Source organism: Botryllus schlosseri, chromosome 8 (assembly GCF_051294905.1).
Source record: "Botryllus schlosseri isolate E-star chromosome 8, Bs_hap1, whole genome shotgun sequence".
Taxonomy (NCBI): Eukaryota; Metazoa; Chordata; class Ascidiacea; order Stolidobranchia; family Styelidae; genus Botryllus; species Botryllus schlosseri.
The window spans coordinates 9,653,757-9,679,286 of record NC_137243.1 but is presented as its reverse complement, the minus strand read 5'-3'; the positions used below and the strand labels follow the sequence as shown (position 1 = coordinate 9,679,286).

The following is a 25,530-nucleotide window of genomic DNA, read 5'->3' as shown; positions in this document are numbered from 1 at the left end:
GACCAGCATAGCCTATAGTTTAGAGTACTGCGTGTATTCTAGTTTCTCGTCTCTGATAGCCTATGCTTGAATCGCCACGGAATACGCATATTACTAACGTAAATCACGCACCTTTTTCTTGCCACCTAGATCTAACATTTTGTCGATTCACACTGAAAACGATCAGTCTCTGTTGTAACTTGCGTACCAGGTAAACCTACCGTTGCAGTCTTACGCTGACGGCTGTTGTGATCGCTATTTGTGATGGGTGCATGAATAATTTAAGCCATTTCGCATTCACAGTATACTCGGGAATCGTTCGACGCATATCATCCCGCGTACAACTCTACAAAGGCAGGTGCACTGTCTCGTTACATAGAGCAATTACACAACTTGTTACTCTTAGGAATGAGATGTACGACGTACGTATCGTTCTAGCTCATCAATCCCCAAGGTTTTAGTGATGATGCCACGACATGAACTTCGTTAAACTCTATCAAGGTTTATATATACAATCGTTTGAATCGATTCTTTTCAATGTCACCCCTCAGTTGTTTAGACCGCTCTATGTAAGTTTAAAGTAGCGTAGTCTTGTAATGTCGCGAAATGATAAAATGAAATCCTGGATGAGGACGTGATGTTGGGTAAGGCAATAAGATATCACATATCCTGCTCTTCGTAGAAGTCTATTCAGTACTACCTTAATTTATCTGTCTTAATTATTTTTATAACTTTGTCGAATAACAATCTAACGAAATCACGGAATTATGCATGGTGCTACGATAGAACCAAATACTGGAGATTTCTACAACTCTGAAAGCTATCGCGTACATATCATTGTTCGTCGGAACCGTGGTGATATTCCCCCTAGCCAACTCGTCAGAATATATAACCACGTCTTGCAATAGATAAGCCAACAGATATCGATTATCTGGCACCGCCATGTTTGGTCGTATTCCCAATTAACCTATACCTTACAAAATCGACGCGAAAACGAGGTCCAAACAGCGAAAATCACATCGATCTTGTCAGCTAAACTGCGGCGGCACCATAATTACTCGGTAATCGTCGCCCGATCTGCCTGCTTTACGGTTTCTTTGCTACTTGAAAGCCTTACAGAATTGAACGTATCATTTCTATGTTATAAGCAGTAATGTACTCTATTTACTTAGTGAATGATGAGATAGAGGTGAATCTTTGTCAACCACTGAACCATGGAACGGATGGATCGCGGAAGATTCCTTGATGTTTTCTATGCACACACTGCTCTATTTCGCCATCGCGTGACGTTAAGGATGGGATGGAATTTTCATCAGGGCGATAGGCTAGAGCCCAGTGGCGATATAGCTCAGTGCCTACCCCTCCCAATCTATGGATAAAATATATTTTGGTAGGTCGATAACAAATTTGGAAGGATCAAGTTGTAAATATCTACGTATCATTGCGGACATTTCGTTCGAGGACAATATACTGCTTCAATTCACCAATTAATTATAATTTAGTCAATTAAAAAATATATATATTTTGATGAAATGAAAAGTGAGGAGGGTGTCGAAACGACTTGAGGGTATGCTCTTAATCCAGGGTTACCATATTTTGGAATCGGGAAACGAGGACACATTCATCAACTCATAAAAGTTAGTTTACAACTGATTTTGAAATATTTACTGGACATCTTGTTACGTTGAATTATAGAGGTGTACGCTGATATGATATCCAGCTTACGCAAAAGCCCGTATTGCTCTGTATAGATTTTGAACGTGTTTCATGATGGTAACCATATGGAGGATTTGTCCTCCATTCTAAAGAAATCGAAAATTTCCTCATGGGACGCTTAAATTTCTATTTGGAAATTCGTCCTCCTTCACAGCTTTGACGGCCAGGTCAATGGACAGGGTCTACTGAAAATCGCCATAAATGACGCGAATAACGTAATGCGGACGTTCGAGTCGGAGTGATGACCTTTTTTTGTCTAGGCTGGGCTAGGGTTCGCGGAATTATACATACTCGACTGCGATAACGAAATTACTATCCTTATCGCGAAGTAACAGCCTTATTGAAACTTCGCAGAGAGCTAGAACGCATAATCCGAATAATTATAGTTGGAAATCTCGTCATCTCTCTCTTCTTATGAAACACGTTCAAAATCTATACAGAGCAATACCGGCGATTGCGTAAGCTGGATGTCATATCAGCGCACACGTCTATAAGTCAACACAACATGATTTTGACTAAATATTTCAAAATAAGCTGTTTCAATTTCCGTCAACTAACTTTTTATAATTTGGTAAAAGTGTCCCCCTTTTCTGATTCCAAAATATGGTAATCCATAGCCCCTACTTAATCAGACTCCCACCTTGCTTTAGAAAGCATGGGGTATGTACTGCGCGCACTCAATGAAAAGTAAAAGATTACATCCAATAACAATTAGTCCAAACGAATGTGACGTGTCGGTAGGTGAAGTCAATTTCTAATCGCGGTCCTGCAATATCCAGGGTTGGCTTCTTGTCAAGTATTGATTCGACAGAAACTGCTTATATTTCGACTGGAATGTAGACACTGAACATGCTCGACGATTGTCGGATAGCCTTCGAAATACTGTCCTACAGTTGTGTTCGGGCATACTTGATCGACCGACGTGTTTTCATGTAGCCTAATTCATGCTTATCACATGGTAGTTCAACGACAAGGGCGCGGGTGTTTTCTATGCGCTTCTGATTCCGAGGTGACAAAATCGTTGAATTTTCCTGGACATCTAACCGGGATATGCGCAATTCTATGTAAATGAGCAAGTAAATCTCGGACTATATTCGTAATGCTTATAAGCTCACGGTCACGGAGACGTGCAGAAGAACAATATCCTAAATTGCAATGTCATGGATCACTGAGTACAAAACAAAATAAACCATGATTGCCATTATGTCGTTCTGTTGATGAATTCCATTTGCTGTAATAGATAAAGAAAATCGTGATAAGTGTCGACGCGGTATCTAAACCTTTGCCGTGCTCCGATTATGATCACGGGTAATGTGTTCTGGGTAGTGTGATATTTACTGATAACCCGACGAATATGTGCCATCAACGCCGCTGCTAAAGTAGGGGGTCGATAAGTGCCGGAATATAGCCTGGAGTACGTCAAGGTAGAATCATAATGCACGCATACCTGCAGTGACTGTGCGTGTCTCAGTGTATAATTCAGGAGGGCAGCGCGTTGTTAGCCCGTTGAGAGTAATGTGCTTTTATTGACATACCAAGTGTGGTTTACCTTGAGAACTATATTCCTGGGTTTATTCAGCAGGTTACGGTTGTATATTTCTTTGGGAATTGGTGGATTTGATAATCAAGCATTATGTGGGATCCGTCAGCAGCTAAAGAAGCGGCCACTTACCTTCGTATGAGCCCGAAGGAAAATATGGAGCTACAAGCGCAACCATTTGGCGGCAAAAAATCGGTAAGAACCACCACAATCAATACCTGTCTAAATAACTAGTCCTGACTCGGGATTAATCTGAACTTCCTCAAATACCAGATACCGATTTTACGGCCGTAGAAAGTAAAATGAGCATATGAGATTGAAACTATATCACGTTTGTTCTTCACACACTGGGCCACACATGCTTCCAATAAAAGACATGTCACAATGACGCACCTGGTCCTGTCTTTATTGAAATGTCATGCTCATGCCGCTTCTCGCCTCTATGGCGAAGTCACAACGTTGACTACAGCCAGAGAAGTATATTTGGCACATATATCTGTCCCACCTTCACACAGGGTTGTAACTGAGTCACAAGTCAATCTCACTTTTATAATTTTGACTCAAGTCAAGTCGAGTCATTTTCACTTCACCATCGAGTCAAGTCCGAGTCCAAGTCATCGAGCAGAGGGTCAAGTCCGAGTCATGGTATTATGACTCGAGTCCGATTCCAAGTCAATGTGTTGCCTGCTCAGTTTCCAGTTAAAATCTTGTTACGTCCACTTTTTATTACTCTGTTTGGTGATATCGAATGGTTCGCATTTATAGTATACTCATTTTCCTCACTTTTAGCAGTTTCTGGTCGCATTTTCAAGAACCAGTACCAATAGACGAAATCCCAAGAGTGTGGTTACTTTACTTCTCTTCGAAATTACAATGAAATGTCTTTCTAGGCCCCAGGGTCTCGAGTCATATCACTTGGTTCGAGTCATGCGCAATGAGTCGAGTCCAAGTCGAGTCAATGCACAGATTGATTCGATTCGAGTCGAGTCATTTCCGTATTTTGAGAAAATGACTCGAGTCAAGTCGAGTCATAAGAAAATCGTGACTCGAGTCATTACAACCCTGCCTTCACATGAGATTCATCATGCTATTCCAGCACGAATTCGTTCAGCCCGTATCCGCCAAACATTAAATTTGAAGATTGTCCGATACTTTGTCTCTTACCAACAGATTTGGGTGCCTCACAAGACCGAAGTGTACCAGAAAGCCGAATTGATCGGCCCCTCCGATAAAAAGGGATATAAGAAAGTCAAGACCGACAGCGGAGACGTAAGCATGGCCTATAATATACAGCCAACGACAATTCACATCATTTATCGAATTGCCAGGAGCTCAACGTGAAAGAGGATAACATCTCCGAACAAAACCCGCCGAAATTTATGATGATCGAAGATATGGCGAATATGACGTATCTCAACGAACCGTCTGTTCTGTACAATCTGCGCAGAAGATATGAGCGATTCATGATTTACGTAAGACGGTCTTGTTTCGGGCGTGGGGACAGATTCCCACCAAACAATCTCCTACAGCTTATATAAGTATGACCCGTTCATGGTCACGGTGATCTGTAATAGCGATGAATTTAAGTGAATTTTATCTCGTAAAGCGACGACTCGTAATCTAGAGTCTAGACTAGACTTCAATTCACTTCTTTTCTATGATCTAATGAGCTGTAAAAGTTTGGGGATGCACTTCATTTAGCATTATCTGTAGGGCTATTCGTTGTGATTCTTCAGTTTAATATTTTCGTGTCATGTATAATTTGCGACGGTGCGATATTGTATCCGAATTAGAAACGAAAGCTGTACGCAATCAATTTCGAAATGTTATCCACTGCTGAAACCGCTTGCTACGTGTAATTTCCTTATTTCAACGCTCGTTTGTCAGACGTACTCTGGCTTATTCTGCGTTACCGTGAACCCGTACAAATACCTTCCCGTCTACGAAACTTACATCGTGAGCTGTTACAAGGGCAAGCGCAAGAGCGAGACCCCGCCTCACATATTTTCGATCGCCGACAACGCCTACAACGACATGCTGCGCAGTAAGTTATCAAAGGGGCCTTCAAATGTGTCAAGTCACGTGCATTGGAATGTTTTCAGATAGAGAAAACCAATCCATGCTGATCACGTGAGTAGAAACAGACGCATGCTTGTTCAATGTCGGAAAACATCGCAGCTGGTGCTCTGATTTCGTATTCCAATGTGTCGTATAGATTGTGACGTCATACTGAGAGAGAGAGAGAGAGAGATATGATATTCTTTCTCGCCTGCACCATCGAGATGCTTTGGCGACGGAGTTGCGATACGGCCCCATGAGGTCATCTAGTCTGCGCCCCCGTTTTTTTCTCCTCCATGCTATCCGTGATTGCTGAGCGCCTAGCAGGATAGCTGCGGATACCATTTTTCGAGTCTTTGGTATGACCCGGCCGGGGATCGAACCCACGACCTACCGCTCGAGAAGCCGGACGCATAACCATTACACTATCTCGCTCGGCTGGATACTGGATATGGAAAACCAATTTAATATAATTATAATAAGTAATAACTTTCAATACAACATCCATTGTAGTTATTGTTGTTTATTGAAAATATTTGGCGCTTATCGCTTGACGGCCAAGGGCATCACGGCCAATGACTCTTTACACGTATGAAATAATGACAAAATATCAGAATGAAGTTGAAACACTCATGAAAGGCGATAACACGATATGAAAACAAATTTCAGAATAGCATAATGCACTCGAGTTACAAATTGCGGTTGCACGAGTTACGAAAGTTAACAAGAGTTGTCGGCCACTAACGGGATATATACAAATTCAAAAGCAAAATCTATAAGTCATACTATGACGTAACAATCAAAATTACACATCATGAAATTCAGAATATATGTAAATCCGTTAGTGCGCCGATAACTCTAGTCTTGAAAAGAGGCGCCCGAGAAGTCTTCGAGTGTAATAAATGTTTTACTTTGACGGATGTTGTATTGAAAGCTATCTTCAAGTTTCGTACCACGAACCAGCTATTTAATAAATAATAATAATTAATAATATTTATAACAATATGAACTCCCGAGTCAGCACAGGATGAGGTAATCAACGAAGTACTTCAACATTTTAATTGTACTCAAATGTGTTTTGTTTTGTCTACTCTACTGGAACAGATTTTCAAGCCCAAACTGTTTATTGAATTGTCACTGAGTATTGATTTATTGAACACATTTTCAATATTCCGACTCCCCACCACAGAGACGAAACCAACGAAATACTTCTACTTTTCGTTTGCACTCAAATGTCTCTTGTAGAACGTTGTATGAGATTGGATTGGTCATGTCAACCGGGTAGTCCTTTTTCTACATCAACTAAAGTAGTTTGGGCGTGTATTCGAAATCCTTACCTTTAATTCCTTCAACTTTTACTGGAGTCCAACAAAGACTATTTTGATTTCTATACTCGGCGTTACTCAGCGTCATTCCGTATCAAGTTCGAGCGTACATCGTGCCATCATCCATCCATATTGTGAGGTTGAATCAACTTATCAAATGATTTATATTAAAAACTCAACATTACTCTTCAAACTGCGCACTGCATATATTCTTGATCTGACTCATCTGACTCATACATATCGCCGTTCAACAGTGTTACCTGAAAACAGCATGAAGCATCGGACAGAAGCCTCTGACAATTCGTTAATCTTGTTTGCAATTGACAGTGGTGAATCGGGCGCTGGTAAAACGGTGAACACGAAAAAAGTCATTCAATATTTTGCAACCGTCGCGGCCCTCGGCGACGCCCAGAAGGTGTCCGACGACCCGAATCAGCCCAAGGCCAAGAGGGGGGTGAGAGACATGCTCAATTACTCACACAGCGGCGAAATAGCTGCAGTGAACATAGTTACCATGTGTTATTGTATAGGGTACGTTGGAAGATCAAATCATACAGGCTAATCCCGCTATGGAAGCGTTCGGAAATGCCAAGACAATCAGGAATGACAACTCTTCTCGATTTGTGAGTAGACAATCGCTCGCAACACCGAGTTGTATGTAGTTACTTCGAAGTGAACCTATATATCATGGTTTACCCTTCGATAAAGTCTAAACCAATTTCATTATCATGGACATCACATGTGCCACGGCCATGTCTAGGCGTATAGGATGTGCTTTTATCTAGAGAATTAGAGCTCGAATATATTGCCTCAACATCAACAATTGCATCTATCAATTTTTAGTTGGTGCGTAAATCGAGTAAATCACATATTCTAAATTCCGAAACGAAACTGAAGGTAAAAATGCCTTCAAGATGTAGGCTCAACCTTCATTTTACTCTGTTTGGTGTGTTGTCTAACCCCGCCCTATCGCCCGCTGTTGCTGAATTTGTTCTATCCAGTAGTAGATTCATCTGAGTTCCGTTTTCATAAATTTTCCTGGACTTATTTGCGTATGTGGCACACAAGACCTTAACAGGTGATAAGTGCCACTGAAAACTTTTAATAATAATAATGATAATAGTAGCTTCATGATGTCATCTGAACAAAGAAGTAGCTAATGTGTTCCTGTTTTAAAATTCAGCATCACGACACTGTTATTTAGAATGTTTAGATTAGATTGGATGCCAACAAAAACTTAATGCATTTGATTTTACTTATCTGTAGTTTCTTATATCTGTCAAACTCTGGTTGACATGTTCTCAACAGTCCGCATACTATCTTCCGACGTTTACGAAATTCAAATTATGCCTACAATGTGTAGCCTATCTTTATATCAAGATTTCCGGGGTTCTATATTATTCCCTACGTTCATTAATAAATTCAATTATTAATTATGTTTCGTCATCGACTTTATATATAGTGATGGCAATAACGCCGTGTTTATTTCAGGGAAAATTTGTCCGGACTCACTTCGGAAACACCGGGAAACTTGCTTCTGGAGACATAGAAACATGTAACATACCTCTTTCCTGCAATAACAGTTCAAGCCCCTGACCAAGAACGAATTCGTTGCAGATCTCCTGGAGAAGTCTCGCGTAATTTTCCAACAAGGGGGAGAGCGCGGCTTTCACATCTTTTACCAGATATGTTCCGGAGCGAAACCGGAGCTGCTCGGTAAGAACCCAAAATTTAGGCTTCGTCGTGCCCCAGAAGTATTCCGCAGAGTCGACGTGTCCGTCTTAGATTTGGAAATGAGGAATTGCACCAGGCTGTTTCTATAAGTAATCAAATAGACTATCCTCTGTATAGCGGTCGGCTCATTGACTAGTTGCACGGCACCTGGATCTTGACTAAAGACGATATCAGATGTGGTCAAAATAGTCATCGTGGTACCCAAGAAAAAGTAGAAGTACCGTCGTAAATTTATACTCTAGTACAGGTAGAAATAGCCTTTTCCAACGCAGGTCTTACCTACTTCATATGGAAGTAGAAAATATATAGGTCTCAAAAGTTCCCAAGTACGTAGTTTCAAAAATTAGATTTGGTCCAAGCAAGTCCATTTCGCATAGTGATTCTTGACCTTTTTTCTCCCAGCGCCCCCTTTCAAAAATTTTCATAGTCCCCCCCCCCCCATTTTGTAAGGACTTTACTAAAGACGATGGGGTAGAGGTCGGAGTCAGGTTCATTTTTTCTGGTTTGGTCTTGACTATTTAAAATATTTCGCACTTGAATCGCGCCTGATGACCTCTCGACTGATTAACGATCTAATCATTTTATCCACTATTTTCAGGATCAAGTCAAGGTTTTAATAACAACTGTCGGGTATGCGGGTTCATATAGCCTACCTATAGGGTTTGAGCCAAATGTACATACCCCGATTCGGTGGCGTTGTATTTTTAGCTTTCGAAAACAAGGATATTAAGTCTGGTCAGAAAGCTACAAATCATGTCTATACAAATGGCCCTCACTCCCAAAAGTGATATAGAACCACGCTTCCAGATTTCGCGACGGAGCGCGCTCCAATATATAATTCCTATTTAAAAACATTTTGTCGGGAAAGCCCCTACCCAGTGTGATCGAACTATGTTAAGGAATATTTTGCTATCTATATACATTTTAGATGAAATATAGTAACCACTGCATACCTGGAATCAGAACGCCGGATTGACGGTATATTTCGTTCAAGGCTGGACGAAAATTTGGGATAATTGATGAATGCTGTTCGGAATGAATGAATGAATTTCGCGATGAACTCTTAAAGATAACTGTAGAACTTTGTAGCCCTATGACAACAAGAAGATATATAGCTGTAGAAGATATATAATTGTACTGTTACGCCATTTTTCTTCGGCGTCCCATTACATCCCACCGCCCCCCATATCACCACCTGAGTGTTTCCGCCCCCTTTAAAATCCAAATCGCCCCCACAGTTAATCGATGCCGGCTACTTTTGAAATAGCAAGATGCATCTTCGAGGCTAACTCAAAACGAGGAAGGACACTGCAAATATAGGTACGATTTTCGAAAAGAAATTCAGTTACCGAAGTACGGGGGCTATTTTAAACAATTGATGTGATAATTTATCTCATAAAGGCGATACAAATCAGTCGCAAAACTACTCTCTGCTTGTAAAAAATCCACATTGTAAAAAGTCAGTAGTTTTGCCTACAAAACTGTTAGGTAGAAGAGGAAGTCGTCTAAAAATATAACACTTGACTTGAGTAGTGCAAGAACCAACGTGAGTTCTTGGAGAAAGTAGAACTTGGCTACTGACTGCCTCTGGTTTGTCGTAACGCGCTAGCTATACCGAACAACGACATCTCTGGACTCCCTAGAAAATCTTGAACACGCGCCCAGATTTACGGAGGTTCATTTAATGTCGCAGAACAGTCGATTTGTAGTAGGGGGTTTATCTAGGATCCTTCTCGCCATCTCATCCGTGTCTTATAAAAGCCTAGAAGTGAGCCGCGCTACAAGTCGGCAGCTACGAAATTGGAATGAAGAACATTAGCCTGGTGTAAATGACCATATGGTAGTCGACAGACACCATGAATACCACACACAGAAACTATTCTGATTCTGGAATCAAAATTTGAATTTGTGTATTTCAGAATCGTTGCTGGTGACTACAGACCCATACTCGTACCGCTACATATCTCAAGGAGAGGTGACAGTATCCGGTTTGGACGACAGCGACGAATTACGAGCGACAGATGTGAATAAGCCTCTTTTGGCTGCGATAAGTCACCAACAGCGTAGCCAGGATGACTATCGGGGCGGAAAATTCGTTTTTGCCACGACGTGACGTCACCATCGCAACAATAATGACGTAGCAACGCCCAAAAGTCACCTGGCTACGCTGTCGGGCGATATCACTAAGCTGTTGAAGTCTATAGTTTAGTTTTGATTTCAGAGCGCTTTTGATGTACTGGGCTTTACGCCCGAGGAGAAAATGGGAATCTACAAAATCATGGGTTCGATCATGCACGCGGGCAATATGAAATTCAAACAAAAGCCTCGGGACGAACAAGCCGAGGCAGACGGGACTGAAGGTACGCCATAGTTTTCGCCACAAAACTGTTATGTATAAGTGAAAGTAATCTGGAAACATAACCACCTGAGTAATTAACGATAGTACAAATAAACACAACCTATACACGGGTACTCCGGAAATACAAAGTACTCCGTTACTTATCACTAGGGCAAGTTTTTGTTGCAGTTAAATCCGTGAAAAGTTGCATTTATTTTTGAAAAAAAGTTGCAGAAGTTGCATTTTGACCACATTTTTCTCGGTTGACTAAAAAAAAGTCAACTTCCCAGATTGACTAAAAAAGGCAATTTTCCGGCTCAGCTCCCGAAATACCCGTAAAAGCGTTACTTCGGTGCTGATTTACGGTGTTTCAGTCGAATTTGGCCGTGTATTTCACCAAAATCGAAAATACTTTCATGAAAAATCGAGAAAGTTGCAAAATGTTGCAAAATGTTACACTATAAGATTTCTTTCAAGCAGCCATTCTAGATATCTTACGAGTATTTAGGAAGCTACCGGAAGCTGTAAAAAAAAAGTTGCAAAAGTTGCAAAAATTTGACCTACTTATCACCGATGGCTACAAGCATGGCTGTAACCTTCCTGTAGACGCCGACAAGATCTCGTACTTGCTCGGCATAAATTCGAGCGAGTTCGTCAAAGCCATGACGCAGCCTCGAGTGCGAGTTGGAAACGATTACGTCACGAAAGGCCAGACCGTGAAACAGGTCTACTACTCATGTGGCGCTATGTGTAAGGTGCGAGTTTTTCGGTAGATTGATCGTGGTACATGGATGGTTAAAAATTGTTTCTGCACCGAACAGGCAGTGTACGACCGTTTGTTTAGCTGGCTTGTGAAGAGAATAAACGAGACTTTGAGTACTAAAATGCCGAGGAGTTTCTTCATTGGTGTTCTGGATATCGCGGGATTCGAAATCTTTGATGTGAGTATATGGTCTCAATTATACTAGCGCTTGACCGGAACCAAATAATCTCTTGTTTCTGTACAAGGGCGCAACTATACGTAAGTATGATGACAGGGACAAAAGACAGGGGGTAAAACTCTATGCCCCCCATAGGTCATTTTAAGTGGCCCACTAGAGCCCTGATATTTTCAAAATACATAAATATTGAGCGTGATATGAACAAATTGATATTTGTCAGTTTGATCACTGGGACGTCTGCGAGCTAATCACATACCTTTAACAAGTCACATCATTCGATCATGCCACAGGATCAGCTGTGTAGACCAACCCCCACACTCAAAAGCGACAAATCAACCATCATTTTAAAACACGGACGCCGGTCGGCGCCGTCTTTACCACTCATGAAGCATTTCAATTTATGTCGCTGATATTAAATGATACTTCTACGCTATCTGAATGGAGTATTCTCATTAACTGCATAAATAACCGCGCTGACTCACCATTTTATTATTTTATAGTTTAGAAATGGCGTGTCACCAAGATTGACTATGTTACTGTTACACGGGCAATTTTCGGCTGTAAGTGTCGGCGGCAACCAATATGTTTTCTTTTCATTATAGTTTAACAGCTTTGAACAACTGTGCATCAACTTCACGAACGAGAAATTGCAACAGTTTTTCAATCACCACATGTTTGTTTTGGAGCAAGAAGAGTACAAAAGAGAGGGTATCGATTGGGAGTTTATCGATTTCGGGTTGGATCTGCAAGCTTGCATCGAGCTAATTGAGAAGGTATTGGCGTAGTTCGCATCAGCCGATACGGCGTATTGAAAAGATTGTTCTTTTTGCAAAATTTCGCAATATATTTCGGTTCGCATCCGGTATAAGTTGACTGCAAGTGTTTTTGCCAAATCGTAATATAGAGCCGATCTTTATAATGAGCTAATAAAGCCATTTCATTTATGTTGAATACAGGAATATCTAGATATCCGTGGTCCCAAACTGTAGCGATGTGCAAAATGGTCTCGAAACTGCATTTCCCATTGCTTCAACTGTGCTTTGAATAATAATTGACAAGTGTTATTCTGAATTACTTCCGTTCTGCCATATACCTAATGTGCAATAACATTATGGTCAACGAGTCTTCACTGCTTTCTCACTCTACACTTGAAGTATGTTATATAATGCTCATTAAATGGAACTCCATCCTCAAGATTACCGGACCACGACTGACCTATCGATCTCGCTTCCCATGACATGACGCCCTATTTCTTGTCGCTTCCTTTTTCTATACTATCTTCTTTACTTTCATTCAGTGTGCATGCCTCCTCTTTACATCGCCTAGGCCAAGGTGGGTGTCCGATTCCATAGACAACTCCTAGTCGCTTCGACATCTTCCTTTCTTTTCATTGTATCGCATTTTTTGTGGTGTATTGAACTGATAAAATTGCTAATAAACCAATGATGATGATGATAGCTAATTCTATCTGATGGACATATCAGAGCATCAATGTTACTTTGACGATACTGACCATCTCTGAATCATTTACCCGCGTATTTAGCCTCTGGGAATAATGTCAATCTTGGAAGAGGAATGCATGTTTCCAAAAGCGTCCGACAGCACCTTCAAAGAAAAGCTGTACACGAACCACCTCGGAAAATCGAATAATTTCATCAAACCGCGACCCCAAATCAAGCGCAAGTTCGAAGCACATTTCGAATTGATTCATTACGCCGGAATCGTGAGCATTTAACGTCAGATTGCGTTTTCACGCTGGCGCAAAATTTGCGTATTGTGGCAGTTGGAAGGTATAATTGAATCCCTCTCTACAGGTCGGCTACAACATCGAGGGTTGGCTCGAGAAAAACAAAGACCCCCTCAACAATTCGGTAGTTGCTCTGTATCGCAAGTCAACGTTGAAAGTTTTGGCTACAGTCTGGGAAGGTTATGTCTCACCTGATGATGGTAAGTCTCCCTTTCACAATATGTAACCAAGCATGCAGCCAGCGGGCGAACACATGGAATCTGGCATTTAATTTGACTGCGTCACAATGGATATTTGTGACGCCACGTCCGACACCTGCCCCAATTCTCATCCTGACTACACGCTTATGAATGCAGCAAAATATGCCTTCATTCGTTTTTTGCATGCCAATGAGCGTTCTAATCTTTGGATCTCAGTATTTCAATACTTTTATTCGGACTCATCTGATTTTCTTATTCTTTAGTCACCGAGCAGAAGAAGGCTGGCCGCGGTAAGCGTCAAAAAGGAGGCTCATTCCAAACGGTATCATCGTTACATCGAGTATGTACTATATTACTATGTTCAGCCGAATATATGTGAAGCCAAATTGTGAATGAAACGCTAAAAAACGTAGCGTAAACCCTCAAAATATTCCTTAGGAATCCCTCAACCGACTAATGACCAATCTCCGCTCGACGCAACCTCACTTCGTCCGTTGCATCATACCGAACGAGATAAAACAACCGGGTATGATGGACAACTCACTGGTACTGCACCAGCTCCGCTGTAACGGTGTACTGGAAGGAATCCGTATCTGCCGGAAGGGTTTCCCCAGCAGAATACTCTACGCCGAATTCAAACAAAGGTGAAGTGACAAGTTACCCGTCAAATCTCAATTGAACAAAGTTTTGCGTTCTCAAGGTACCGGATTTTGAATCCGAACGCAGCGCCCGAAGGACAGTTTATGGACAGCAAGAAGGCGACTGAAAAACTGATGGCGAGCTTGGAAATGGACTCCAGTCAATTCAAGTTCGGCCTTACCAAGGTTTGGAACCATAGCAACAGTAGGCTACCAATTACCATGTATCTTCTGGGCCAAGGGCGGGCAAACTTCTGTAGTCGGCGGGCCGGATATGAGAAAATGAAATACTTGGTGGGCCGGACTCCTGAATCGATACATTAATGGCGGATTTATCCACCTATGCAAGAAATATATCGTATTTAATACAAACTTTGAGTTTGAAGCAAAGAGACCAAAAACAGTGTTCAATGGAGTCATTATCATAATATAATTCAATGAGACGTAGAAACCCTTAGAGTGTAAGTGAACATCAGTTAGATTGCAACGCAAATGTAGTACCGCGGGTCACATATTATCATGTAAAACCGGAAAGTGTCTGCGGGCCGTCTGTTGCCCGTACCTGTTCTGGGCTACAAAATACGCAACAAAGACATGCTTTTCAACATCACCTGTTTCTTCCGTAGATTTTTTTCAAAGCCGGTATGCTTGGAGAATTGGAAGACATGCGCGACCAGCGATTGTCTTTGATCATAACAATGATCCAGTCCAGGGCGAGAGGAAAACAAATGAGGATTGAATACCAACGGATGTTGGAGAGAAGGTGATAGAATAGATGTCATTTATTAATACTGCGAGGCGTGCGAGCCATGCGCGCAGGTGAGCTTTGCGGCGCCAAAGATCATGCATTATTACGGTAACGACTTCCCAATCGAAGTGTGGCAACATATTTTTCCAACAATGTCCTTGAGCTCCCGAATTATATTTCGCTAGTTCATGGGTCAGGAATGAGTGTCTCCGATGGTGGTCAGTAACCAAGTACTTCTTCTTTAACAGATTACAACTTCCATTCAAAAAGTGATGTTGTTTTGGAATAAGCATGCATCACTTTCATAAGAACCTCGTGAAATAGCTCTAAATATGTTTTCCTAGATTCTACCTATTTGCAAGTGTCATTAGCTGCGAATATAAACCATGCATTTTTGTAGTAATGAATGACGCCACCTCCGATTGCCGACCCTCGACCTAATAAACATTTTGAAACTACTTTCAAGGTCTGTCATTTTCATTTTCTTCCTCTTGACATGTGTTGGGATTTGCTACTTTTACATAAATTTGCATAAATTTTTGGCGTTTTTTGTACTTGGGTAGCCTCGCTGATAACTTTCACCACCTGGTCACCTGGTTGTCTCTATAAAAGAATCTGTCAATTCAAACAATGAGAACATAGCGCAGAAAATTAACGCTGAAAAACTTTTCCGACCATACTATAACATTCCTCAGCAACACATCATACCAATGATGAATGTTTATTAAGGAACAATTTACCATCTACCACGCACACCAAATTGCGACACAATTTCACGTTTGATGGCATCGTTTACGTCCGAGACTTCAGTCTGAGATAAAGGCCTAGATAAATGTCTATAGCACACTCGGTAGCAGTGGCTCTGTTCACCGGATTTTGGATGGGTAAATTCATCCACTAAGCTCACATTTTCTACAAGGTCGCCCGCGACATTACGGACCAAATCATAAAAATCCGTGGAGGAGAAATTGTTAGGAATCCAGAATGATATGTCGTTGATAAGTGCTGGTTCTTTACTCAGGAACGGTTTAAGCTTCAAATTTTTGATATTCTTTTGATTTCGAAACTGCACCAGGAACTCTTCTCTGTCGCTCCAAAAATACCTGATGTCCGGAATATTGAACAGTTTCATCGCGATGCGTTCCAAGCCTAATCCAAACGCCCATCCGATCCTGTCGTTAGCGCCTGAATTATCGAGTATGTTTTGCCGTAATACCCCACATCCCAACATCTCCATCCATTCACCCTCGTACTTGATTTCCAATTCGAACGACGGATGAGTGAATGGAAAATAGGCGTCCACCCATCTGCTTTCGATGCCTTTTCCCAGCAATTCTTCCATACAATCCTCCAACGCCTTCTTCAACGAAAACTCCACGAGTTTTGTGGCTTCCAACGTGTGACCGCTTTGCTTATCAGGCAACTCTACGCCATTTTCGAATAGACTCAATTTTTCGTCGGAATTTTGGAATAGTTCATGTTTTGTGAAAAGTCGCACACCTTCCATTTGATGAAATACTGGGTAATGACTTGAATCAATTGCGTCTCTTCGATACACGTCTCCTACTGTAAGAAAGGCATCAAGTCCGGAGCGAATTAAGTCTGCTTCATGCGCTGAAGTATGCGCGCGCAACATTGTGCTCGAGTTGATGTAGTAGTTATCAGATTTTTGCCGACTGACGTGATCCTTAGGAATCAGCATGCTATCGAAATTTTGATGCGTCGACACGACCGGCGACAAATTATCCGAGACGGCAAATATAGGACGGTCTCTCGATCTTGTGTATTTCGAATAAAAATGAGTCACTATCAAGTCCTTCAGTAAACAAATCGGGTGGTCTTTTTGCAAGTGTAAGTTCCTGCCGATATGCGATAGAATCTTCGGCGTTACATTTGTCCATTCGTCGGTACGGTAATTTATGTTTTTAATAGAAACCGACTTTTCCTGCTTAACATCCTGCTTAGCTGGCTGCAAATTTTGGCTGTATGTTCTCAGGAGAGATGGAGATAGTCCAAGCGATCCCACATTGCAGCTCTTTATTGCTTGCATACACGGGTCTATTTTCCATTTCACCATAAGCATACCAAACCTATTCTTACATAAGCAGGTAACCATTTTTTCGGCTGAAAAATCAAAACAAACATGACCTAAATATTATTAAGCATGAAATTTCGTATCATGTCCCATATGAAATAACCATAAATATTAGGCTTACTTTGTTATGAAAACATTAATGCGTCTTTAAAATCGCAAGTGAACCAGCAAACCATTATATTTTTGACAACTGAGACTCCATGTAATATGACACAGGCCTACCAGTGTCCGCGTTTTGAAGGCATTGCGATGAGGAGTAGTTAGTAACTTTCTCGGCAGAGTCAGAACCTTGCGACTGGATTTTGCAGTACCGCGCATTTATTATACCTTGTTCATCAAATATAGGATTACATGAAGTCATCGGAGTCCTCATCCATATTTTGATTGGACTGCATTTCGGATTCGCCAAATAAAGAGTCATAAGAGCGCAGGGACTGCTCTTCTTTCCTTTTCTTAATCTCGATTTTTTCCTTTTCGCGCTGTTCTTTCAAAATCTTCTTTGCTTCATTCCTCTCTAATCTGTCGCGGTCTTCCTTTTCTTCCTTTAAATCGGGAAATTTTTCCTGTTTTGTTTTATTTAATCTATTCACGACTTCGTTGATCCTTTTCTCAACTTTAATCAGCCTCACGTCTTTTTGACGATGGAACCCAACTTGCCCGACGTCCATGCCTGCAGTCTTTTTCAAATTATCCCACATTGTGTAAACTATCTGTATGTTGTTCATCTTGTTGCCTTGAATGCTATTAGCTTTGACAAGTTGTGCGCAATCGATAAGTACTTCTGGCGGCACTTCGTCGAGGTTTTCTTCGGGTCTTAATCTGAGGTAGACGTGCGCAGATGATACCTTATCTACGTGAAACCAGACGTCCTCCGGCCATCCATACTTTATAAGGTCTTCGTTCTCGTGCTTATCGGCGCCCATGTAGATGGTGTAAGGCGTATCCGTAGACTTACTAGTGAAGTAGAGCACCATGCTGCTTTTTCATCAACTTAACTACACGAGATGTGAAAGGAATTAGGCGAAACTAATAAACCAATGATGATGAACTGCATAAATCCTCAATATGCCGAGAGTAAACAGAGCCAAATGCTTATTGCTACAAAAACCACATGAGCCGTGACGTAAATCATTGAGCACTCAGCCGCTATCGGTGATTTGATTACTCATGCACGAAATGAACATCTCCATCATTTTCGTTCATCAATGTAAACGTTTTTTTATGAACTATTGACATAAATTTGTTTGTTTAATAGCTCATATGCCAAGAAAATATCAAACTCAGTACGTAAGGAATTTGTATTCTGTAATTGCAGGCAAGCGTTAATCGTTATCCAAGCAAACCTTCGGTCTTACTTCGCTGTTCGAAACTGGGAATGGATGAGGTTGATGTTCAAAATCAAACCGCTATTAAAGAGCGCAGAAAGTGCGAAAGAACGAGAAGCGATCGAGAAGGAAATGGGAGATGTGAAAGATGTCCTTGAAAAGGAGAAGAAACGCCGCCAAGAATTAGAAGAGAATCAAGTTTCATTGATACAAGAGAAGAACGACCTTGTTCTTCAACTCACTGCTGTAAATCAATCTTATTCATCTATCGCAGTGGTTCCCAACCTTTTCCCACCCACGTGCCATTTCGAGGTTTTATGCAGTGCTCGCGTACCACCTACATATGTTCCGCGCGCCGAAGGCAGTCAAACAGTGTTTCCACCGTGTTGGGCTGCCGAAGGAAGCGAAACAGAAAGTAAACTGCCCATTTTAAGGCGCAGTTAATTATTTCTGTAGTGGATCATGGCCTACTAAAACATGGCCATCAGTGGATCCATTTGGAATTCTTGTGGTCAAATATATCAAAACGGAATTTGGTTTGGTAAAAATTCCAATGCTTTACGACTAGATCTCTTGCACGTAGGCCGTCATTGGTGGGATTGCCCCTACCCACGACGACTTCAAAAAACTCAAAATCAACTCCACCTGAACTAATACCTCCCTTCAGTAAAAGAACAGAATCTACTAAGTACAATAGGTTGGGAACCACTGATCTGTCGCTATTAGGATATTTCTTATTCCATTGTTTAATTCCATTTTTTACAATAGAACACGGCTAAATCTTATATGGGCTATGTTAAATACATCTACTGTGTACTGACTCTGTGGTATTTCGGTTGATTCAGGAGCAAGAAAACCTGCAGGATGCTGAAGACCGTTGCGATCAGTTAATAAGAACAAAAGTGGAGCTTGAATCAAAAATAAAAGGTGGGTAACTATGGTAGCTTACCAGAACGATAGATGTAGCGTCTGACGGGGACTTGACATCTTTAAATACTGTCAAAATTTGAGGAAATAGGGACGATACGCCTAAGCACATCCGTAGATAATACTTGGTGAGATATTCTGAATAGTAACTAGCAGTCATGTCATACAGATATTGTGGAAAGGTTGGAAGACGAGGAAGAGGTCAGCAATGATCTTGTATCCAAAAAGAGGAAACTGGAAGACGAATGCTCCGAACTCAAGAAGGACATTGACAATCTTGAGCTCACGTTGGCTAAAGTTGAAAAAGAAAAACACGCCACGGAGAACAAAGTAATTTTACCGCGACGTTATTTTTAATTATATATTCAGTTCAGTCCTTAAGTCACCATATTGATTTCATTCCATGTGCACGCTACTAAATTATACTATTGCTAGTGAAAAAGTCAACATATACACCAGATGGTGCATGCATGCATGCATGGTGTTGATCCAGATATTATATCCGACTTCAACCTACTTGATTGGACAGCAAAATACTTATGTGAGATCGTGTCGCATTGTAGGTGCGAAATCTCACGGATGAAGTGACAACATTGGAAGAAACCGTCGCGAAAATTCAGAAGGAAAAGAAAGCTCTTCAGGAAGCCCATCAACAAACCCTGGACGACCTTCAATTGGAAGAGGACAAAGTCAACAGCCTTACCAAGCAAAAATCGAAATTAGAGCAGCAAGTTGATGACGTGAGTGGCATTTTTTCAGTCGTCAGTGAGCTGGGAATAGGAGCAGATATCAAATTTGTATCATTTACGTGTCTGTTCTGCGATGCAATGTGGCAGTTAGGTCAATTTATTGTCTCCGAATTTTGAAACGAGTGAATCTAGGCCAGTTTTGAAGGAAAGTTCTTGCACCCGTCGATTACTGTGGAATACATGAATTGCCATTGACATGTTTGATTTTAGCTAGAAGCTTCTCTGGAGCACGAGAAAAAGGTGCGCATGGACATGGAGCGGGCGAAGAGAAAACTGGAAGGCGACTTGAGGCTCGCGCAAGAAAGCATCATGGACCTGGAAAACGATCGGCAACGAAACGAGGAAAAACTCAAAAAGAAAGAGTTCGAATTCAACCAGCTGAGCACGAAATTGGAAGATGAACAAGCTTTGATATCGCAACTACAGAGGAAAATCAAGGAGCTACAGGTATGATATAGTTTCCAGCGAATTCTGCTGGACATGACCACATTGCAGAAACAAAGATTCGAACGATAAGTACGGAAATGTAATGTCAGGATTCTAATGTAGCATCCAGAGGTATAGTCAATAACGAATTATTGTCACTTTTTCGGAGTAGTCAACTAGGATTCACAAAATTTCGAATATTTTACGCTTTGAATTACTTTTCTAACTTACCTGAGTAGTCTTCAAACCTTTCATTTTCTACTTCGAATTTAGGTAGATTTGACATGTCTTGGAAATTGCTACTTGTAGGCTACTTCTAATTGAGCAGTAATTCAAGACGTCACTTCTAGTTCTACTTGCGTAGCAACGCCTACTATACTTTGACCACAACTTATAGTGTGACAACATGGATGTCAAGAGGTCCTCAACACGAGCACGCTTGAACGTGTACTTAATCATTGGCATGAAAACATTTATGTATAGTCAAGGATAGAAGAACTGGAAGAAGAATTGGATGCCGAAAGAGCAGCTCGCGCCAAAGCCGAGAAACAGAAGACAGACATGTCCCGAGAACTCGAGGAGTTGAGCGAACGTTTGGAGGAGGCTGGTGGCGCCACATCCGCCCAGGTAAAATCCATATTCAATGTTAGTCAATGGTGTGCTGTTGTCTTTGTTGTTGTTTGTGGTAGGCTATTCATGGTGTTTGTCGACTACCATGGTCATTTACACCAGGCCGGTATTCCTTATTTTTATTCTGTAGCTGCCGACTTGTAGCACGGCCCCCTTCTAGGCATTTTTAAGACACCGCTTACGTGGATGAGAAGGCGAGGATGTGCCTAGACAAACCTACAATACTTCTGTATGGGAATTCTGGAACTCAGTCGGGTTCAAACCCGCAACCCAACGATGTGCTGTTACATTTCTTTTAATTAACGGGGCATCGGAAATATATGTTCGGAGCAAAAATTCTTGAGTCCGGTATGTCCGTAGAGGTCGTGTCCAATGGTATTCTACAGTGGTGGTCGGTTAGGTAGTAGGCTACTTCTACTTTTTCGGAGTACTCCAGTAGGTTTTTCCTCCTTGCAATACTCGAGTAGTTCTGTTTAAGACTACTTCCACTTGTACTTCTCATATTTTAAAGAAAAACCGCTTACTTTTGAAACTTTGAAATTTGAAAAGTAGAAAATAGTTTTGGTCTTCGTCACCTTTGAGTGAAATCAATATACCAACCGGGAAAAAGCCTCTGTGTCACGGTAACTGAATTTATTTTCGAAATTTCCACTTATTTGTGGTGTCATCAAGTAGGGCTGTTTTTTTGCATAAAAACGGAAGATTTTGACCTAAAATATCAAAATTTTGACATTTTTTTACCTTGAAAAAAATTGATTTTAAAAAATTTTTGCCCTCGTGTATGTAAATTAGGTGCTTTCGCACATAATGTTAGAATTGTACTACTTATCGTACTTTCTGGTTGGAACTGTCTGTCCTTACGAAGTAGTTTGACCTGAAAAATCTTTTTTGACTTTAAATCTGATGAATTTGACTTTGTAAACAATTTTGACAATTTCTTGACCTAACGCTACAATTTTGACAAAATTTTGACGTGTCAAAAAATTCACCCTATAGTCATCAGTCATTTGGCTTTAGTCGCGCAGATACAACCTGTATTATTTTCGTAATCAGTATGCGACCCCTCGACCGAATCTACGTTGTGAAACTACCTACTTAAGTACTTTATATTACCTTACTTGAAGTTTGGGCAAGTCCTTGAAATCACTATACTTCTTGTGGTAACTAAGTATAAATTTACAGCGTTACTTCTAATTGTACATAAGTAGCCAAGCTGACTACCTCGACCACCTCTGTTTAATTCGTAGGTGGAGCTTAACAAGCGACGGGAAGCCGAGTTCTCCAAGCTGCGACGAGAATTGGAGGAATCGAATTTGGCGCACGAATCCATGTTGTCCACCCTACGCAAAAAACACGCGGACAGCGACGCTGAATTGACGGAGCAGGTATAAGCGCTATCATGTTGATATTGTTGGAACTGTTTTCTGAATAAATGAATGTCATACCGCCTTCAGGTTGACAATTTGCAAAGAGTCAAACAGAAGCTTGAAAAAGAAAAAAGCGAATTTAAGATGGAAATTGACGATTTGTCGACTAACGTCGAATCTGTTACGAAAGGAAAAGTATGTGTCTCTCTACTAATAGATTCGTAACGCCGGCACGGTGCTTTAGAAGACAACATGTTCGTTTAGCTTCAATTCGAAAAACTGAGCCGCAATCTGGAGGATCAGCTATCTGAAGCCAAAGCAAAGAATGAAGAAATGGGCCGGGAATTGAGTGAACTGAATCAAAAGCATGCGAGGCTCTCAAGCGAAAAAGTGAGTGCAACGATATCAAACTTCTATCGAACAGATTTCAATTATCCCCATTTAAAAATGGTAGCTAAGCAATTATTTAGTGAAATTGTGATGTCATAGCTTACATTCCTACTGTCCGCTTAAAATGCAAATGAGGTCAGGCTGATTTTACTCCTCTTCCATGGGTGTTGCATATATTCTATCACTGTAGACTGCAGGCGTCTTACAGTGCCATTGCCGATGATCCGGTAATCAGATTGGAATATTGGCGATTTTCGGTCAAGTTTCGCTCATTCGTAAATCAGTACTATACATATAATACTACGTAGCGGCCTTTAACCCACTTCTTGAAGCAAATTTCAGGGGATATATTTGCTGGATTGATCTCATCATATACTGATCATTAGGGCAAGTTTTTGTTGCAGTTACAGCCGTGAAAAGTTGCATTTATTTTTGAAAAAAGTTGAAAAGTTGCATTTTGACCTCATTTTGCTCGGTTGACTAAAAAATAGATGTCAATTTTCCGGCTCAGCTCCCGAAATACCCGTAAAAGCGTTACTTCGGTGCTGATTTACGATGTTTCAGTCGAATTTGGCCGTGTATGTCACCAAAATAGAAAATACTTTCATGAAAAATCGAGAAAGTTGCAAAAAGTTGCATGGAAAAAATGAACAAAAGTTGCAAAAAGTTGCACTATAAGATCCCTTCAAACAGCTTAAAACAGCATTCTACATATCTTACGAGTATTTAGGAAGCTGCCGGAAGCTGTAAAAGAAGTTGCAAAAGTTGCAAAAACGTGCCCTACTGATCTTATTAATTATATAATAGCGGGTGTAAGGTGGTAAATAGGTTTTCTCCGTTAATGGTGGAATTAATTTATCTCACCCCGTGTTTTGGAAATTGGCGCTTAACACGATGTAACTAAATTTAGGGTGTGTGTGATAGGTGGAAAACAGGTTTCACCCTCAAGTGTGGATTCTACATATCCCACCTTGCTTATACTGCAGATTTCTGTTTTCTTCTATCTAACCTTTGCTATTCCTGCTCTTCAACTCATTAGGGAGAGCTTGGACGAGCTGTCGAGGAAAAAGAAGCTATAATGAGTCAATACACAAGAACTAGAAACTCAATGCAACAGCAAATCGAAGAGTTGAAAAGACTCCTCGAAGAAGAGTCGAAGGTACAGCACTGTGATATACCTTCCATATTTGTTGTTTCTGTGTTGTAATTGCCAAAATCGCCACGACACAGGCGAAAAGCGCGTTGGCCCACGGAGTTCAAAGCTCACGTCACGACAACGACCTTTTACGCGAGCAATACGAAGACGAGCAAGAAGCGAAGGCCGAACTGCAACGTGCTCTGTCGAAAGCAAATGCTGAAGTGGCGCAATGGCGAACTAAATACGAAACGGACGCGATTCAAAGAACGGAGGAGCTGGAAGAAGCCAAGTCAGTGAAAAATACGTGTCGAAAACGTACAATGCATTGGGATTGGCATTCCAAAATCGCACCCGACCTATTCATTTCTACACTTTCATTCGTGTTTTTTTATTTATTATTCACGTCCTAACACAGTTATCATTACTGCTGCATTAAATATTATTTTTCATTTGCACTACGTATCTCAATTGTCCTCTTGACTATCCCCACCACCATCTCTCAGCGTTTGAAGTAAATATGGTTAATTTTACAATTAATCTGCGATATTCTTTCGCTTCGTGATAGATTTTCTCACGATATCGTTGATTTATGAATTACCCGTATCTGTAACAACTATACTGCTAATACTAGACATTCTACGTTATTCATGAGGATGCATATGGAAATTGTGAAAACTGCCGTTGCTTTCTTAAAAAAATACGAGTCTGAAGGACAACGTACAAAAGTATTGATTATACCTACAATTGCCTACATCTAGTTGTCTACTTATATAATCTAAAATGCTCGTTTCATCTATTTGTTGCAAGATGATGGACCACGAAGAGATTTCGAACCACATTTTACCACACACTTGTAAACATCCATGTATTTTGCAGGAAGAAGTTGGCAGCCAGACTGCAAGATGCAGAAGAAGCTGTGGAAGCAGCCCAAGCCAAAGCTTCCAGTCTCGAGAAGACAAAGCAGAGACTTCAAGGCGAACTTGAAGACATGTCCATCGAGATTGAAAAGTCGAACTCGGCCGCTGCTGCTCTGGATAAGAGACAACGGAACTTCGACAAAGTATTGAGCTATTTTCCAGTAGCTTCATGGGTAATTGGTGATTGCCAGCTTTATTTGCGTCCCATAGGTACTAGCGGAACAAAAGCAAAAGAGCGAAGAACTTCAAGTCGATTTGGAACAATCTCAGAAGGAAGCCAGAAGCCTGTCGACTGAACTTTTCAAAATGAAAAACGCGTATGAGGAAGCCCTGGACGCGTTGGAAACCATCAAGAGAGAAAATAAGAATATACAAGGTCTAGTGTAGTCGCAGCTGTTACAGAAAATCGCATAATACGCTGTCTTGAGTGTCTGCCGTCTTTAAACATCACGATTCCTTGTACAGAGGAAATTTCCGATCTAACTGATCAACTTGGCGAAGGCGGGAAAAGCATTCACGAGCTTGAAAAGGCGAGGAGATCCCTCGAGCATGAGCGCACAGAACTTCAGGTAACTGGAAATAAATTTAGTATTTATTTAAGC

The 25,530-nt window shown here is 41.1% G+C and overlaps 3 protein-coding genes across 4 annotated transcripts in view; 1 reads left to right on the top strand and 2 right to left on the bottom strand.

Annotated features, from left to right (window-relative positions):
* Nucleotides 1-3,207: 3,207 nt before the first annotated feature.
* The window catches only part of LOC145445179 (myosin-6-like), a 29,661-nt gene continuing 7,338 nt past the window's right edge, over nt 3,208-25,530 (top strand). Inside the window, exons 1-34 of one of the 2 annotated variants that reach the window (XM_080323325.1) lie at nt 3,208-3,430; nt 4,406-4,504; nt 4,564-4,707; nt 5,123-5,279; nt 5,338-5,365; nt 6,946-7,072; nt 7,149-7,241; nt 8,110-8,173; nt 8,236-8,334; nt 10,272-10,375; nt 10,574-10,712; nt 11,297-11,445; nt 11,512-11,631; nt 12,234-12,404; nt 13,175-13,354; nt 13,446-13,578; nt 13,842-13,918; nt 14,017-14,222; nt 14,279-14,402; nt 14,843-14,979; nt 18,375-18,630; nt 19,230-19,311; nt 19,481-19,641; nt 19,875-20,051; nt 20,271-20,507; nt 20,970-21,113; nt 22,364-22,501; nt 22,571-22,678; nt 22,748-22,873; nt 23,913-24,032; nt 24,104-24,300; nt 24,888-25,071; nt 25,139-25,304; nt 25,394-25,497. In XM_080323325.1, coding sequence (XP_080179451.1) covers nt 3,329-3,430; nt 4,406-4,504; nt 4,564-4,707; nt 5,123-5,279; nt 5,338-5,365; nt 6,946-7,072; nt 7,149-7,241; nt 8,110-8,173; nt 8,236-8,334; nt 10,272-10,375; nt 10,574-10,712; nt 11,297-11,445; nt 11,512-11,631; nt 12,234-12,404; nt 13,175-13,354; nt 13,446-13,578; nt 13,842-13,918; nt 14,017-14,222; nt 14,279-14,402; nt 14,843-14,979; nt 18,375-18,630; nt 19,230-19,311; nt 19,481-19,641; nt 19,875-20,051; nt 20,271-20,507; nt 20,970-21,113; nt 22,364-22,501; nt 22,571-22,678; nt 22,748-22,873; nt 23,913-24,032; nt 24,104-24,300; nt 24,888-25,071; nt 25,139-25,304; nt 25,394-25,497 — 4,653 coding nt within the window. In that variant the 5' untranslated portion in view covers nt 3,208-3,328. Of the gene's footprint in view, nt 3,431-4,405; nt 4,505-4,563; nt 4,708-5,122; nt 5,280-5,337; nt 5,366-6,127; nt 6,326-6,945; nt 7,073-7,148; nt 7,242-8,109; nt 8,174-8,235; nt 8,335-10,271; nt 10,376-10,573; nt 10,713-11,296; nt 11,446-11,511; nt 11,632-12,233; nt 12,405-13,174; nt 13,355-13,445; nt 13,579-13,841; nt 13,919-14,016; nt 14,223-14,278; nt 14,403-14,842; nt 14,980-18,374; nt 18,631-19,229; nt 19,312-19,480; nt 19,642-19,874; nt 20,052-20,270; nt 20,508-20,969; nt 21,114-22,363; nt 22,502-22,570; nt 22,679-22,747; nt 22,874-23,912; nt 24,033-24,103; nt 24,301-24,887; nt 25,072-25,138; nt 25,305-25,393; nt 25,498-25,530 lie in introns of those variants that run through there. The other variant, XM_080323326.1, reaches the window with a different exon arrangement.
* On the bottom strand, nt 15,670-17,080 carry LOC145445199 (phenylalanine--tRNA ligase, mitochondrial-like). Its single transcript, XM_080323366.1, has one exon. The coding sequence runs from the start codon at nt 17,078-17,080 to the stop codon at nt 15,701-15,703; it is 1,380 nt and encodes a 459-aa protein (XP_080179492.1). The 3' UTR covers nt 15,670-15,700.
* LOC145445212 (coiled-coil domain-containing protein 25-like) lies at nt 17,089-18,117 on the bottom strand. Its single transcript, XM_080323384.1, has one exon. It carries the CDS (start codon nt 18,031-18,033, stop codon nt 17,407-17,409), a length of 627 nt encoding a protein of 208 aa, XP_080179510.1. The 5' UTR covers nt 18,034-18,117; the 3' UTR covers nt 17,089-17,406.

What these genes read in the sequence shown, in the direction of transcription:
- LOC145445199 (XM_080323366.1), bottom strand. Translation starts at nt 17,080, where the DNA reads ATGGTTACCTGCTTATGTAAGAATAGGTTTGGTATGCTTATGGTGAAA.
- LOC145445212 (XM_080323384.1), bottom strand. Translation starts at nt 18,033, where the DNA reads ATGGTGCTCTACTTCACTAGTAAGTCTACGGATACGCCTTACACCATC.